This window comes from Dinoponera quadriceps, unplaced genomic scaffold (genome assembly GCF_001313825.1).
Source record: "Dinoponera quadriceps isolate SergipeBrazil2010 unplaced genomic scaffold, ASM131382v1 scaffold405, whole genome shotgun sequence".
In the NCBI taxonomy this organism is placed as follows: domain Eukaryota; kingdom Metazoa; phylum Arthropoda; class Insecta; order Hymenoptera; family Formicidae; genus Dinoponera; species Dinoponera quadriceps.
In genome coordinates, this window is record NW_014554754.1 from 2,888,914 (window position 1) to 2,905,181 (window position 16,268).

The following is a 16,268-nucleotide window of genomic DNA, read 5'->3' on the forward strand; positions in this document are numbered from 1 at the left end:
CCAGCGGTCACCTTCGATCAAATCGAGGAAGACAACGCGAAAATTAAACGATCGCTTAATAAATATCGCAAAGTAAACATCCAACTAATTGCTGTTCCCACTTACAAACGGGAATAGAATCAATTAACGGTTTACTGTTGATTCAATGATAAAATCAAGTGAAACGCGCGTCTCATCTAAAATAAGATTCGTTGATGTATCAACGATCGTAATCGTGCGATCCAATCGGCGATTCGTTTCGCTTTGATCGTGTAATCTGTCTGCAAAACGAGGTTTAGATTGACGCCCGGGAACATAACGCGCTCCGAGATAGAGACCTTCTCGAGATTGGTGTGAGCCTTCATTTTCGCTCTGACTAACGAACAGCGAACAGTCATATCCGGTGCTCGCGGTTTTCAGTCTCGATTACCTAAACGCGACAGGCTCGACGAGGGGAAAATGCGGGATCTCGGGTCACGCGCGTCTAACGACGTCCGTGCAACGACGCACTTGGACTGCGAGCATTAATTTACCGGTATCAATTCGAAATCAGGAACCCATTGCCGCAACCTCGCTGCCGGGCTTCGACTTGAACCGTTACGGGCCAATAATTGCCAGGCCGGGCTGGGAGCCGCCGCGGTCGATCGAGATAAACCGGCTTGTCGAATCACGTGAGAAAACAGGAAAGGCAAGGCATCGCCGGTTATGAGTTCCTGGTCCACCCTCTTTCGCTCTTCTGGCTTCTCGTGAATGAAGCGGAGTCGCGTGGCGCCTTGTGACGTCACAACCTGTTGCTATCCATTGCTCTCTCTCTCTCTCTCTCTCTCTCTCTGCCATCGTGCTCTCTCCCCCTTCCTTCCTTCCCTACCTCGCCGTTCGCAGATCTCAGTTCTTCAGGGTGTCGTGAACGGGAGTCGCACGGAAGATGAGTACTCGCGTAAATCAAAAGGTACCTCTTTGCCAAAGGGAATCGCAAAACAATATCCGGATGACAGCGGAAGTGTATCGCGTGTCTAAAAGTTAGCGGAAAATCGACGCACGCGCATTATATTCCTCGCGAAATTATTTTGCCTGTTCTTTTCAGCACTGCACCGCTGAACTGCAGCAATAAGTTAAAGCGAGACGAAATATATACTTGTCTCATTCTAACTCATTGCACCAGTTCGACGGTACAGCTGAAAAGAAACCAGACCAGTTGTCGGCGAATTTCAAGCGGGGATACAATGAATGTAGTGAGCTTTAAAAGTCGCAGGAAATCGACTAGTCACAGTCGAATGTGAGAGAATAATCGACTGTCATTGGTCAATTTCTTACGGTTTAAGGTTCACCACACCTATTGCAGACCCATCAAAGCACCGACGACCCTTGGGATACGAACCACCGGAGACACACGCGGTTGCTGGCGATTTAAATTTTCAAGATACGAGCCGCTGCACGGAGGATAGTAAATATGAAGTATCCGCGCGGAATGGAGAGATTAAATAACGAGATACAATTCGACGTTTGGAAATAAACTCCGTTTCGAGGTCATTGATAAATCTAACGTGATCAGAAAATTTGCAATGGACCGCGAGCTTCCTCGAGATAAAGAGCGAGGAAATCGATCTGAAGCTTAACTTATTTTTAGGATTGTCGCTACGCGCGCCCGTCCTTGTTACTATCGCGACTGGTACACCCTGTATAATCGAGAGCGTTCTCAGGAATCTACTTTATCCACGGCGGACAGGAGGGATCGCAGAAGCGTGTCCCTGGCACTACCTACGGGTAAGCTATCGAAGCCGTAGCAACGGCATCCGGCGAACGAGCCGGCAGAGGTAGACACCTACTCGTGACCGACGGCCGACGTGCCGAGTCGGTCTTGTTATTTATGCGGACCGTCAATCGCAGGCATTTCATTTTTCACTAGCGAGACTATCTTTAATCTCGCTCGATACGAACCGCGAAACATATCCGTCACACTGCAATTATTAAGCTACGCGTCTCGAGGCGAAGATTCCAAGAGTGAAAATCGCGTTATCCCATCCAGAAGTCACGCTGTCTTTCTTCATTCTCGTGAAAATGTAATTGTAGATACCATAATGAGGAAGACATGAGTAATTTGTTACTAATTTATGTTAATAATTGCACTGTGATTTTGCATAGTGGATCGCAAGTTGCTTCGATTTTCCAACGAAGAGAGAATAATTCTGCTCATGTTGCGCGAAAGAAAAGTTAAATTAAAACGTTCGTTAATATCGCAATACAAAAGCGCGCGTGAAATTTCTATATCTATCCGCACACGCAGTGTCCTCTTCTTCTGGTTGAATTTAAATGAAATATGTGCGGCGTTGATGTTCTCGATTAACGACATCGCCTGGCGATATCGGGTTTTCCTCGTGAGAGGCAGCAATAACAAGATCAATGTACACCGTATCGGCTGGCGAAAAGATAAAACGGACCTACGCAGACCATTTCAATCGCGGGGTCAACATCGATTCGTGCAAATAACGGGTGATATCGAGCGCCGGCAAGAAGAGAATTAGAAGAGACGACGGTTTCGCGCAAGACTATCGTCCTCCGTTCATTCTTCCTGAGCGAGATAGATCCCGATTAACGTTTCAAACGATTTAACCGTTTGAATTCTCACTAAGATGAAAATGCGAGGAGAGAGCAGAAGCATAACTAAGTTGGAATATTATATTCAGGTCAGTCTACGAATTTTCGCAAAACTGATTAGACGGGAAGATAAGATCAGTAACACGTATTTTTGTTCAATCGACTGATATTCCCTGTCCACAGATTTGCGATAGGGAATCCGTGCGATAAGGAGCGGATACCATCATGCACGATTAAATAAATAACGGACGTGTCAGTAATTTGCGTGTAAGTAATTTTCGAAAATACAAGCAAACGTTACACATGCATGAAATACGAAGAAAGACAGGGATACACGGAAGAAATATTGCGGTGGAAATCATCACAAAATTTTGTAATGCTCGACCATACCGGAATTGTGACTGAAACTATTCTGCGTGTTGTAATCCTTAATGATGTGTACAATGAAATACATCACTAAAGATTACCACTCACACCATAATTTCAGTTATAATACCGGTACGGCTCAGCATTACGAGATTTTGTGATAATTTTTATTACAATATTTCCTCTGTGATAACACAACCTGCCGGATAAGACAAATATAAGACAAACTTGTTTAATCGAACTAAACCAAGGAGGATTATGTATCCGTCGTAGGTTTTTTCACGATGAAATTTCAGGCGAAGGAAGAAAAAAAAAATCAAATTCGACGAAACACGCGGTTTGCATTCTCTTCTCGACGAGGCGACCGGCTCTCGAGATTGCGTCTTCGAAGGCGGAGCATCTGCTAAGAGAAGAAAGGCAGGCACGCAGGCGGCACTCGACAGGTTGAGAGAGGACCGTGCGTACCGCGAGGAGGGTTTGTTTCAAACTGCAAATCGCCGTCGCCGACGACGATCGAGGACGTGAGAACCGTATCTGCGTCTGGTGTCGGGTAGGTAGGTAAGCAAAGCGAGTGCGAGCACAGAGGGAAGACGAAGGCACGGATGTAGCGGGAGGGAGAGAGGGAGGCAGGGAAGCTCGACCGCACGCACAGCTGCGGTTACGCGTTTCGCGCGATGTACAACGGGTGTCATAAACGCCTCTCCGTCTCCACTGAGTGGACACTTTCGTCGGAGGCGTCGTATCGGGATTTTCATAAATTAAATGATAAAACGAATAGGACGAGAAGTAGTAATCGACAGCGTTCGCCAGGTGTTTCTCGCGTACCTCGGATATAAAGTCAAACGAGGCTGCCGCGTATCGAATAAATTAACGAAAGGACGACGATGCCGGACTTTTTATCTCGCGCGATTTTGAATTTTAGAGCCGGTCCGGAGTATAATAAATTCCCTCGGCAAGTGTCCGCTCAATAATGGGAGTGCATTTATGGCGCTTAGTGTACCGACTAGCCGGCCGGCGAGTCGGCCGGCGACTTTCCTCTCTCTTCGTTCGTTGCGAAGAACCCGCACCCCCACTAGTCTCTTGCGTCGTCTCGCCGTATTCCCATGCAGGTGCAAGGCTTCGTCGGCAATTTCTCTTCCCTCTCCCTCTCGTTCGTCTCTCTTTCTCGTTTTCGACAATGATCGAGAGAGTTCGGGCCCGTGTCGCGGCTCGGTTTTATATTTTCAGACCTAACGGTCAGAATTTTTCGGAACGGTACGTTTGAGTTTCCCCGCTCGGGAACACGATCACGGTTACAAATGACGTAAGATTTTTTTACCGGTTGAATGAGAAATTCGTCGCGCGATTTTATGACGATGGCCAAGCTCAGACTTTCGTGGCCATTCGAATGCATTTTTGAGATATTGATGTAACATTGAATGTCAAGACAAAGTTTAAGACGTTTTCACTTATTTATACGTGTCTCGCTATGTGGCAGAGGTTTGTGTTAAACACACGGAAACACGAGGCAAAAAGACTCACGCGACCACAGGGCGGGACTTTTCAGTAAGTCGCGGCACGTAATTTAACGAGCTTCGATCATCCGGTGTCGATTTGGCTGCGGAATAAATAGGAAACATACGTGGTTTGCACTCACGAGACTAACAACGAGGAGACCCACCTCGACTTCGAAAACCTTTTTACCGATCTTTAACATGGGGAATTAAATTCTACACGGATAATAAAATAGATTCAATTAAATATTTGCTCCGATATTCCTTGACAAATTTTTATTTTGATCTTTCTCTATATAATTTTGAATTGCATACAAATAATTAAGAAACAATAAGTAAACTGGTTCATGATAACTACATTGAGAAAACAGATTTATTTATGAAATATAATAAATATATAATTTATGAAATATAATATAATGTAATGAATATTTCACAGAAATAAACATTTATCGAAATAAGGTGAGACAAAATTTTACTCCTAGCAAATAAACTAATTAATAAGAAAACTTAGGTATATTTCACAAGAATATATATTCCGTCATCACAGTCAAAACTTCTTTTTTCTTACCAATAAATATCGAAGAAAACATCGCAAGAAACACTTACTTCGTAAAATTTCAACTTCTTTCTCTCAGCGTATGAAACTTAATTAATTTTTTCTCAACTATTTAATTTTAAGATTATTATCGGGAATCCAGTTTGAGAATTCGAACTTAGAAATAAATTTTAATATCTTGTGCTTGACGGATAATAGTTCTTTCGTTTAAGCACGCGGTTAAAATCAATAGTGCAGCTGTTAGAAAATATGTAAAATGAAAAACAGGACGTATGGAGCGTTCAGGCACTGCGAGCCAATTAAGATACACCCGATAATAAAGTAATACGCGGAATTACTGTGAAATGTAAGAGCAAACGGAGCAGAAGTTTAAATTGCGAGAGATTTTTACATCTCAATATAAGCCGCAATTTAGTAATTCGCGAAAACAAGCCTTTCGCGTCCCGTTAAAGCAACGTCGAGGATAGCACCGTGCCGGTGCATCGTACGGTGACGAAACTTTCCGCCTAAGTTCCTTGGCCCAACGAATCTTTTTCCTCACGTTGTTTGCCGCGGAATCCGAATTCATATTTATGAGACACGGCGTATCGCTCTTTTACGAGGAGCACGCGAGAAAGAGAGAGACAGGGAGCGAAAGAGAGTGCGAGAGTCGAGTTTATCATAGCGTTGCATTCGCGACACGGATGCGTTACGTTCTACGGTGCGACGACGCCGCATAAAGAAGCGCAAAACAAATCTCCCGGTATCGCGTCAATGTCAAGATAGACAATGGCTATTTGCATAAAACATTCGGGATACCGTCTGTCATCGATGGCAGTGCTGGGTGTCGTAAACGGAGATGGCAACGTTCGATCGTCTAACAATAGTGTTTGGGAATCATCATGAAGAAAATCCAGCGAAAAATATACGTTATGTTCGCGTAAATAACGGAAAATCTGAAAAACAATCCTGCCGATGATATCGCGTATTTGAAGATTCGCGTCTGTTGTCTCCTACTTTTTTTTTTCCGACATTACACATTAGTAAAGAAAAATATACGTATCTCGCGATGTTTGTCACAACGATCGAGAAAAAAAACCATATCTACCATAATTCTCACAATCTCGCTGTCAGTCATAGAAATACCTTCGGTCTAAATGTTAATCGATAAGGACAACCTGTACGTACAAATTTATCTCAAATTGTGAGTGACTTTTAATGAACCAGTTAAATCGATGCGAGTGACTTGTCGTTCCTCTTGAATTCGGGCTTGAATCAAATTGTTCCAACGGTGTGCAGTCTTCGACTTCGTACTTTTATAGATTTTACGCGCGACAGCCGCGTCGTATCGACATACTCGAACTCGTCAACTTCATTCGCAATGTGTAGGAAAGGAATTTGCTTTACGGATGTGCCAAGTGCACGGCCGTTGAAGTTACGTGGATGGACACGCGAGCGCGATACAGTTCAAATATTGGTGCATACACGCGGACGGAGGCGAATTCAATTGAATTTTAATTATTTGCACGCCCGCCGGCCGCGGATCGCTCGCCAATGAACGGTATCGCAGCTGACTCACGCGTGCCGAAGTTGAATGACACGTCGCAAAACGGTCGGCTAATTACACGTGACTTATCCGCTCGTATCGCGTTATTACACGCTCGTTATTACGGTATAATCCCGTCCAATTGAAACTACATGCTCGTATTTACCACGTTGCTTAAGAACCGACTGCTAATTGCGTCGGATACGTTTCCAACTTAGACGGGTTATTAAACGCGCTGCGTAATATCGCTGCCGTGGATTTCTGTCTTGAAAAAAGTCGAACTGGCGTTAAGCAAGATCTCGAACCGTACAGCAAACGACGTAACATCACGAAATAAATATCTAATACTTACAGCGCTGACATTCATTCACTTAAAATCACCTCTTGACACTTTTTCTTGATAAATCATTGAAAAATTCATTATCGTCCAAAATCGGCCACTACCCTGTTAACCGTGTTTACCGCCAAAGTTGAAGGTAAACGTTGACATAAATGCCTCACGTAATTATGAGGGACATTTCGAGGTATATACCTCGAATTTGGAAGTGAATTCTCAAACCGTACTATGAAAAGAAAACTCATTATGTGTTAAGTTATCCGAAGATAAATCTGGAAGGATAAGAATAAGTCTTACTTTTCTGCTTAAATGGCCTTGGTTCTTTTCAGAATTTGACAAAAAACGTCACTTTTAGTCACTATTTTGATGTCTGAAAGGTCACTTTTTGTCACCTTCTCTGCCAAGAAGCAGTCACTATTTCGCTTTTTTGTTCCGGTGACTGGATAGCAGCGCTATACTTAAGATACGGAGATGCATTCTCAAGCATTTCCTGGGGTAGATCTGAATTTATTCATTGTTCGGGAAATTAACAAGTCTTTATGCACTCTTGAGGAACGTGAGAGAAAAGAAGAGAACGGTGAAAGAGCTCTAAGGCAATACGGAATACTTCGAAATCGTCCTCCTGATGCAATTGTTTAGAGAATGTGGTTTATTATCGTCTGCTTCAGGATTAAATATTTAGAGGAATGATTCACGAGTCGGTTGCGCAAGGCTGGCCGTTAGAAAAAGGCGTAAAATCACTGAAAAATACTCGTTCCCCCCTGTGCCCTATCTCTCTCGGATATAAAAGCGGATAAATGGATGGGGGCGACGCGATGCGACGCGTCCGATGCGTACACGCGTACGTGTAGCCTTTCGTGCACTTACACACGCGGCCGAAGGAGAATGGAAGGCGGGGGCGTTCAGTGGGGGGGCTTTAATGAGGATGCTGCTGATTATCCAATTCGTAAATTCTCGCTACATTTTGATCGTGAACGACGAGCCGCGAGTAACAAGGATGACTCGCGCTCGTTTGCTCGCTCGCTCGCTCGCTTAACGCTACCGTACATTCATTCGTCCTAGAAAATTTCGATTTCCAGCGCGACGAAACTCACTTTACCTCGCTGAATGCGTAAGTTAATTCCCCGTGCGTTATTCAGAGACGAAATAAAGTTGCGTGGCAACATGGTGGCATTAAAATAACCGGTGCAACAATATTTTATACGCGAAATCGTAATTTATGCCGTGTATATTGATTTTCTTCATATGTGGGCGTGAAATTTAAGTTTACACGCCATTTCACCGAATAAAATAATACTCGTATCAAAGAGCGGTAATATAATGCACGTACAAAGTACACGTATCGCTTCGTTTGCTGTAATATTCCCGCTCTTGGAATAACAAGGTCCTTTTTAATTGAATACTTCAATATCGGGTTTCATAATTTCTTTGTGCAAATGTGTACGTTATTTACCTTCAGAAACTACGTGGAGCAACGGTCGTACTTTGTACGTTTAATTGAAATAGTAGCGTAACAAAGGGAGCACAGTGCTGTATCATTCTCTCAATCGCTGAAAAGACGGACTTCCCGGACGCGGATTTAAGGTAATATATAAAAACATTGTAGAAAGATATATTGCAGTTAAGAGATGTAAGCTCAAAAGAATAATAAACTTTTTCGTGTTACAATTATACGCGATAAAGATACCGCTACATCTCATTTGGCGTATCGCAAGAGGCACGACACAACTGGCGCGATCTAATTGGACAAATCATTCATGTGTGAGTGAGCTCGCGCAGCTAATGCTCGTATTATGCAAGCGTCATCGGGTGTAAGTGTATCTTTTAAGTGTCGGGATCCGAAGTTAACACAACACCGTATCGGCATCGTTGTCGGTCGTATTACAAGACGCGTCGAAAGAGCTGACTTTACTATTCTTCGCGTCAGTTATCGCTCTTCACCTTTGTCCCTTATTTATTGTCCTCGTACACAGAAACAGACGGATCCGAAAAAGTGCATTTACCATTCCTCGATATCGAAATTTAAGACAGCGCAATCCTCCGTCGCGAAATATTTTCGCGATTGCGAATATTTCAGCGAGTAAATGGCTCATAAACTTGACAAAATCATTCCACGACCGCGGGTGACCGCTTAATGGAAACATTAGGCCGAATGATTATTACACTGTCTGGGCAAACAGTCTCGTAGGCACATTTTCTCACGCCATTGGTATGTACTTGCTGCCAGAGACATGATGAAACGTCGCGCGTTTAAGAACAATAAACATTACGTTATTATATTACGAGATGTAAAAGGAAGGTTTGTTCTTCTGAAAACTACTATAAATATTGTTATAAAATATTAATTTATGTCCATCAAAATGAACATAGTACAGCTTCTTCAAAAAATTGAGAAATATTTGCGTTATCCACGGCAGAAGGTTATAAGTAGTTATTATAGATAGTCCAAACGTTTCTTTTTTTTCGAAAACGCACGGATAATAATAAACGTGTATTTTTACACCGTGTATATAATCAGTCACCCTTTTTTTTACCAAAGCAATACGGTTAATAATTCTAATTTCTATGCATATTGCATAACACGATATATAAAATTAATCACGAAACCTTTACGATAGATTGAGCTGCATGCGAAAATATATGAATGCTTGCTTCATCCATGTATATGTTTATTTCTAGATATCAAAATATACATCATAATCTTTTCATCTGCTAAGGTGATAATAGCAGAATATTAAAAATTGTGAAATCACAGAAAATGTGAAATTTAATTGCAAAGCGGAGATTAAATCAAAATTATGCAAATTTTATTTTAGTTTAATTGTAAATCATGGAACTCCCCTTTATGACATTTGTGGCACTTCGCTGTCCACACGTAGGTGTGCTTTGTGCAAGATATGTTTCGAGAGATGAAAAGGGTATGCAATGAAATTAGTCAAGAGACTCACCTAAGGAGCTTTCCGGATCGGAGAGGTCCGAGAGGGAGGGCACCTTCTGCATCGAGGTGAATCTGCCGGAGAGTGCTGGCACCAGGCTCTCCTCCTCGGCGTCGGAAGCCAGCTCTTGTTTCAACAATTTCGCCATCACTGTCAGCATACCGCTACCATCGGCGATGCCGTTGGCTCCCAGAAAGCTGCCCATGCCTCGGACGTCGCGCTAAGTAAAGGAAAAATCATTAATCCGATCTGACACACACGGCCTACCCTTAAATAAAAAAAAAACCTTACCGCGATACACATCGTGTTTCGTGCATCGTTTTACAATACGCTCAGGTCGGTGGAGTTTGAGATCTACAGCCTAAGATTGCTCAGAGAAAGATCAACTACGATGAAACGTGTCACAAACCCCCTCTGGAGCCCGTCAAACTGGTGGTTTCACGTTACCACATTGCGCGTTATCTCGATTGATAATTTTGGTAAAATACGTTCAGTACAAAAGATGTTTACCGATATTTAACGTAGAAAACGCATCATCGATTCTTGTATAGAAACGTAAGTTAATTCTTGCAAAGAAAGGCAGCTCGAATAAAGGTAGCTCATGGAATATTACTATCGGTAAAAAGGCAAGATAAAGATAAAACAAAACCATAAAAGAAATCAAAGGCAAAAAGGAAAATAAGAGAGTTAATGGGAAATTTGGAAAACAGATCTTTACGTTAAGATATAAGCGAAGTGAAATGGAGAAGTGGTGGTTGGATGTTCGAGGGAGAGAGGCTAGTATGTGCGTTGCATGCTGAGGAAGAAAGGAACAACGAAAGGAAAGGGAGGGACAGCTTAGAGCGGATAAAGAATGGAGAGAGAGTGCTAGTGCCGGCGATAGACGCGAGTTGCCTGACCTTCGTACGAAAGACTTCAAGTTGAATGAAACGTCCGAATGGAGTGACGCAACGGCGTACAACGCGTATGTCGTGATCTAATACTACGTAGAATCAATAGACGTAACTCGTGACGGGTGAAATGTCAATGTGATAGATTGTCAACGAACGTTAATGTTTTTCAGCCGATCTGACGAGGAAAAAAGCTTGGAAATAAGTGTACAAACATAACCTGAGAGCTTGCCGATTTTTCTGTTTTATCAATTAACGAATTCGCTTTGTCTGATTTACGGAAATATTTTAATATTCTAGCTATAATCAAATAATATTTGAGGAAGATATCACGAGAGAAACACAAGAATCACTGTAACTTTTATCACAATTTTCTTATTTACGAATATGGAAGTAGATAGCGAGTCGAACGATATCGAAACATTGATTAACATCGTTTACATATTTCTTTAACTAATTCTTTACTTCATTTCACACCATATTAATCTAGATGACTGACTTAGTACCGACTGGCAGGAAGAGAACGATCGTAAGTTAATGGTGGACGACTAAATCCGAGCTTGTACAACGATTCCTCTGTACTGTACGATAATTATTAGCCGATCTATCAGTTATACGAGTGCAGAAACATATGTACGCTGATAAATCGAAAATGTTAGACATTCCGGAGTCTCGTCACGTTCTACTCGCCGTCTCTCCCCGTATAGTCCACCGCCTTCTCCTTGCGACTCTCTCTCTCTCTCTCTCTCTCTCTCCTCCTCTATGTTCGTCTATTTATTTGCTTATCTCTTCCTCTTTCGTCATCGGTATTCGTCGTTGAACGAAGAGCTATCCATTCATCGCGGGCCATACCATACGTGACCGAGACGACATTCGTCGTCTCGCACGACGGCGGGAGACGATGTCTCTCAAGCGCAATGGAATAGTTTGAAACGGTTATCTACAATAAGATGGCAGAATGCTGATGTGTGCAGTTCATGACAACTTATACGCTTATATTTGCTCGTCAACATTGACCGCGACCTTCCCCGTGATTTTTCCGCGGAGTATCAACGGGAAAATAAGATCAATCCTTCAAGAAGCAACAGCATTGGTAATTGCGAGTAAAAATTTCTCTGAATGTGCGTCGTAAATAAGCTCGAGAGTGCGCCCGATATCGAGGATAAATCTTCGATTCGCTGTAAGTTTCGAAAAATACGTTGTTTATGTATTATCGTTCGAGATGTTTACGTACTTGCAGATTCAAATCATCACCGCCCCTCTCCCGCCTTCGAAAATTTTCACTGGAAATCGAATATTTCCAGAAGCGACACGTAGGTATTTCATAATCCTGATCTATTTCCAGTATTGTGAATGAAAATGTTTCTATCTCCGTTCCGGATATTGGTTTTCTTCACCAAGAAGATTCTCTACATGTGTCAACATCGCGTGTGATAACAATTTAAAAGACGCAGTGTTAAGATTATTCCCGATTCAGACAATGAAATAACAAATACGAAATCCACAAGATCCGTCCAGAATGTATATGTCGATAAGTGTGTCGATTTGAAAGGGCAATTTTCTCTTTTCACGAACAGAAAAGGTTAATGCACCCTTCACACCTTCATTGAGAAAATTGCGCGGCGCGTTTACTATTACACGACGAGATATATGGACAGCGAGAATCGATCGACATTAGGCGAAAAGATGTGTCAGTTTATCGCGTAATTTCAAGAACGACACGCGCCATTGTTTTTCACGTCGCCAACAACAGGGATTTTTCAAGCGCGTTCCTGGTAATAGTCCTTTCAGACATGTAAATCTATTCGGGCCACGCAGCAATCGTTGCGAGAGAAGGAAGAACAAATCAGCGAGCGCGGCGCCGCTCCGAGAATACCGCGAGTTACTCACTCGTGGTGTGCGAGCGCGAAAAATCGGATTCATTCAGGAATAGCTTTATCAATTTGCCACCACCTTTTTCTTTGAGGCGCGCGAACAAACGCGTAGCTTTGCATAACCGTCCTGTGCGGAAGATTTTAGATTGTCTCTCACTCGTATCGAACATTGTAACATGTAAACCGCAGATTATATTTTCCGCGCGACGGCACGAAACGCGATAAGCCGTGAACTAATTTATATATTCTGCTCGCGGATTCATTACGCATGACGAAACGAACAGAAGATCAAATCGACGATTGGGATCGAGCTAGGATCGACGAGTGAGACAAAGCGTCGAAAATATTATTCACGAGAATCTGTATACATTTTTTCGTTAACTTTCGAAACACGAAGATGTACCGAGAAAAAATGTAATTAAGTCAACGAAATTTTGCTTAAATGAATACAATTTTCATCAAGTGCAACGTTTAGTCCATTGAACAAATTATATATATTATATAATTTCTGTAATGAGTTATCAGTTAATTCAACGATTGCGATTTGGTCAGCAACTATAGCAGTAGTCAGCAATGCAACATATTGTTGCGCCAACGTGTAATTTGGACATAATATTTCTTTGAGCGAGGTTAACTGCCGATATTTCGGATAACCGCTTTTTTTTCTCAACGTTTATTCTCGATATGTTATGTCGTTTAAAAATATTATGTCCTATTCAAGAACAATTCACAGGATTCAGTGACTATAGTCGCTTGTTTCCGTAGTGAAAAATTCTACAAAAAGCAATAATTGAAAGGACTGATAAAACATAAGCCCATGCATTTGCATGAGCGTAAAACAAATTTCAAATTCGTTCTAAAAAGAGAATTTTTGTTTAGACGAAATGGCGAAATATTCAATATTTTCTTTCTTTTAAAGGTAAAGCTACAAACCGTTAAAGCCTTTAATCACACGCGCATAAACGAGGAATTATCGTATTTACGTACGTTCCACAAACATTTCTTTCATAAACGTTTTCGTTCCATACGGCGACATGTTTTTCTCAGCAATGTTCCAATTAAGGAGATCATGTGTAGTAATATTTTAACGGTCAGTTCTATCGAATATGATATTGAGAATCGTCATCATCTTAGCGCTCGAAAGTCATCCATTCGATTGTGAACGCGCGATCCATACGAGTCACATCGAGCGATAAGATAAATTTTACGCCGACATCAGACGTTAAGTATCATACGTGCGGCCTGTCGCCCACCTCGCTTTTAGCAAGATGCCCGATGGAAGGGAAAAAAGAAGAGAGAGCGCGAAGTCAATGGACTCGAAGTGATACGGACACTTGCAGTTACTTAGGTTTTTCCTTAATATAATGCACCTCGCGGCGAGATATATATTTTATTGAAACGGGAAGATAATCGCAAAACCGCTGTGCAAACAAACGAATTGCGAGTCTAATCACCCGATTCGATATCACGACTGGAAAACTTGTGCACGTACATTTAAGAAAAAAAAAAAAAAAAAAAAAAAAAAAANCGATGGTTCGCTGATTAAATTATCCGGGGAGTGATTTATTGAGCAAACGCGAGTAAATCTGAATTAATGAGGTCAGGTGCACATTTATCAATATCGAAGCGATTTATCTATTTGCCCATTGAGTCACTTTTCACACGCGATTTACAAAGATCTACGTTATATACACGTCACGTGTGCGTTCATCTAATAGCACGCGCTTCGGTGCCTTAATATGTCTCATAAACTCGCTCGTTACGTAATGTTTGCAAAACGGCGACAATGCAGCAGCAGGCTCACGCGACGTTTTATCTTCGACCGTGATCTGAACCGATAAATAATTATAACAAAGCTCCGATGAACTTCGCCGTTGTCGTTCGTCAATGAACACCGTGTATACACGAGATGGTGCTGGTTGATTCGCGAAGGACCGTGCGGAAATTAAATCCGCGCGCAATGTCGAGAATGCGACCGGAGTGAGTCAGAGAGCATGCAAAATGATAACCAATCGGATAACTCTCTGACAGAAGAAAAGTGAAGAGAGAAACAAAAGAGAGAGAGAGAGCAGAGTTTATCATGACTCTGGGGTAAAACCCCTTGAGCTTAAAGCGATCAATACAAGATTGGCAGATAGTATGTAATAAAAAGGAAAATTATTAAGTCGAAGACATAATTACGACTTTTTACAGGGAGAAATGCAAACCTAAATACTATATCGCTATATCGCAAGTATCATATTTCAGGGCAAATTGGACGATTAAGCCTAAGAAATTCCCTTCTTCATGACGAGAATTTTAACTAGAAAAATTCTAAACCAGATGACGCTTTTCGAGATTTTTTTTAAGAGGCAAGGAAAAATTAACAATTTTATTTTACGCCATATATGCCGCCAAAGACAAGCGCTAGGTAAGTAGAGAAAAAGAATTAAAATGAGCAGAGTATAGTTCAGAATACGCATGCAGATAATTATATATAAGAAAGAACAAAAATTCAAAATTTTCAGAGAAAGAAAGAAAGAGAGAGAAAGAGAGAGAGAGAGAGAGAGAGAGAGAGAGAGAGAAAGCCGTCGATATCGAATTTCGCGCGATATTGATGTTTTTATTATTTCGGCCCATGTAAAAATAAATTGCAGCTTTTATCGGTATGGCGCGCGTGATGCGCTCGAGGAAACGGACGACGGCGCACGCTCAGATGGCAAATCCTTCGATCAATCGCTTGTGCACCGTCACACGTGCAATCAATAAAGTCATTAATAACGATGATGCTATACACGAGATCTGATAATTAGCGTCGTAATTTACGCTTTATTGCGCGACCACGTAAATTATCGACAGCCTGATCCGACAGTTGAGTGTCCAGACCTTATTTCGTTCTATTCCGGATGTTTCCTTTTTTTTTCTTTTGCGAGCTCTTTACGCAAAAACATCAAAATCGACTCTTTTAAATAATTTTTTTATACAGTGTTTAAAAAAACTATTCTCTCTTGGATAAACAAAGATGGAACGATGCTCGTGATCATTGCGAGCATTAAGTGGAACCTGCCTCAAGTATAAAATTAAAAAGAAAACGGTCGCTTGAGTTTCAATTAATTTAATCAGTTTGTGGGAATGACGGCAATTCTATTTTCTTTCGGCAATTTCGATACCACAAATCTGTTCCAAAGCGGAAATCTCGATAATGCAATAAGAATATATTCTACAACATTATCAGTAACGCGTTGCTCGTCGATAAGGGTATTATCACCCGCTCCCAAAGAAGCGTAAAAACTATCGTTTAATAATATCGTAGCGTCGATTGAGAAATTGGGAATATAAAACGACGCGATATACGGCGATGTTACGAAACCACTTGAAACCAATTTCACTCTTGCATTGGATTTGCCGCCCTGGATATCTTATCGATTACGCTGATTAATTAATCGGTCAGACGTGGCTACGATTATATCAGCCTCGAATGCGAGCGAAATTAAATTAGTGAACGGCTCATTCACCGTCCGCATTAATAGTTCATCGCAAAAATCAATGGCAAGCGCATCTCTCCCGCTTATAACATCGACGCTACGAGATGATATTTTTCGCAAAGATTGATAAACGTTTTATTCACAAAGCGACAAATCGATTAAGTCGTCCTTACGCCGAGAGATGTATTCGTATCGCGAAACCTTCAATTACAACGGAACATTGGAACAACCCGAGTAAATTAAATCGCAA

At 41.7% G+C, this 16,268-nt stretch overlaps 1 protein-coding gene across 5 annotated transcripts in view; it reads right to left on the minus strand.

The window, feature by feature from the left end:
* The window catches only part of LOC106741401 (ETS-like protein pointed), a 125,304-nt gene that overhangs the window by 98,576 nt on the left and 10,460 nt on the right, over window positions 1-16,268 (minus strand). For 4 of the 5 annotated variants that reach the window (XM_014613394.1, XM_014613398.1, XM_014613392.1 and 1 more), the window contains one exon: window positions 9,803-10,010. In XM_014613394.1, coding sequence (XP_014468880.1) covers window positions 9,803-10,010 — 208 coding nt within the window. Of the gene's footprint in view, window positions 1-9,802; window positions 10,011-10,081; window positions 11,377-16,268 lie in introns of those variants that run through there. The other variant, XM_014613395.1, reaches the window with a different exon arrangement.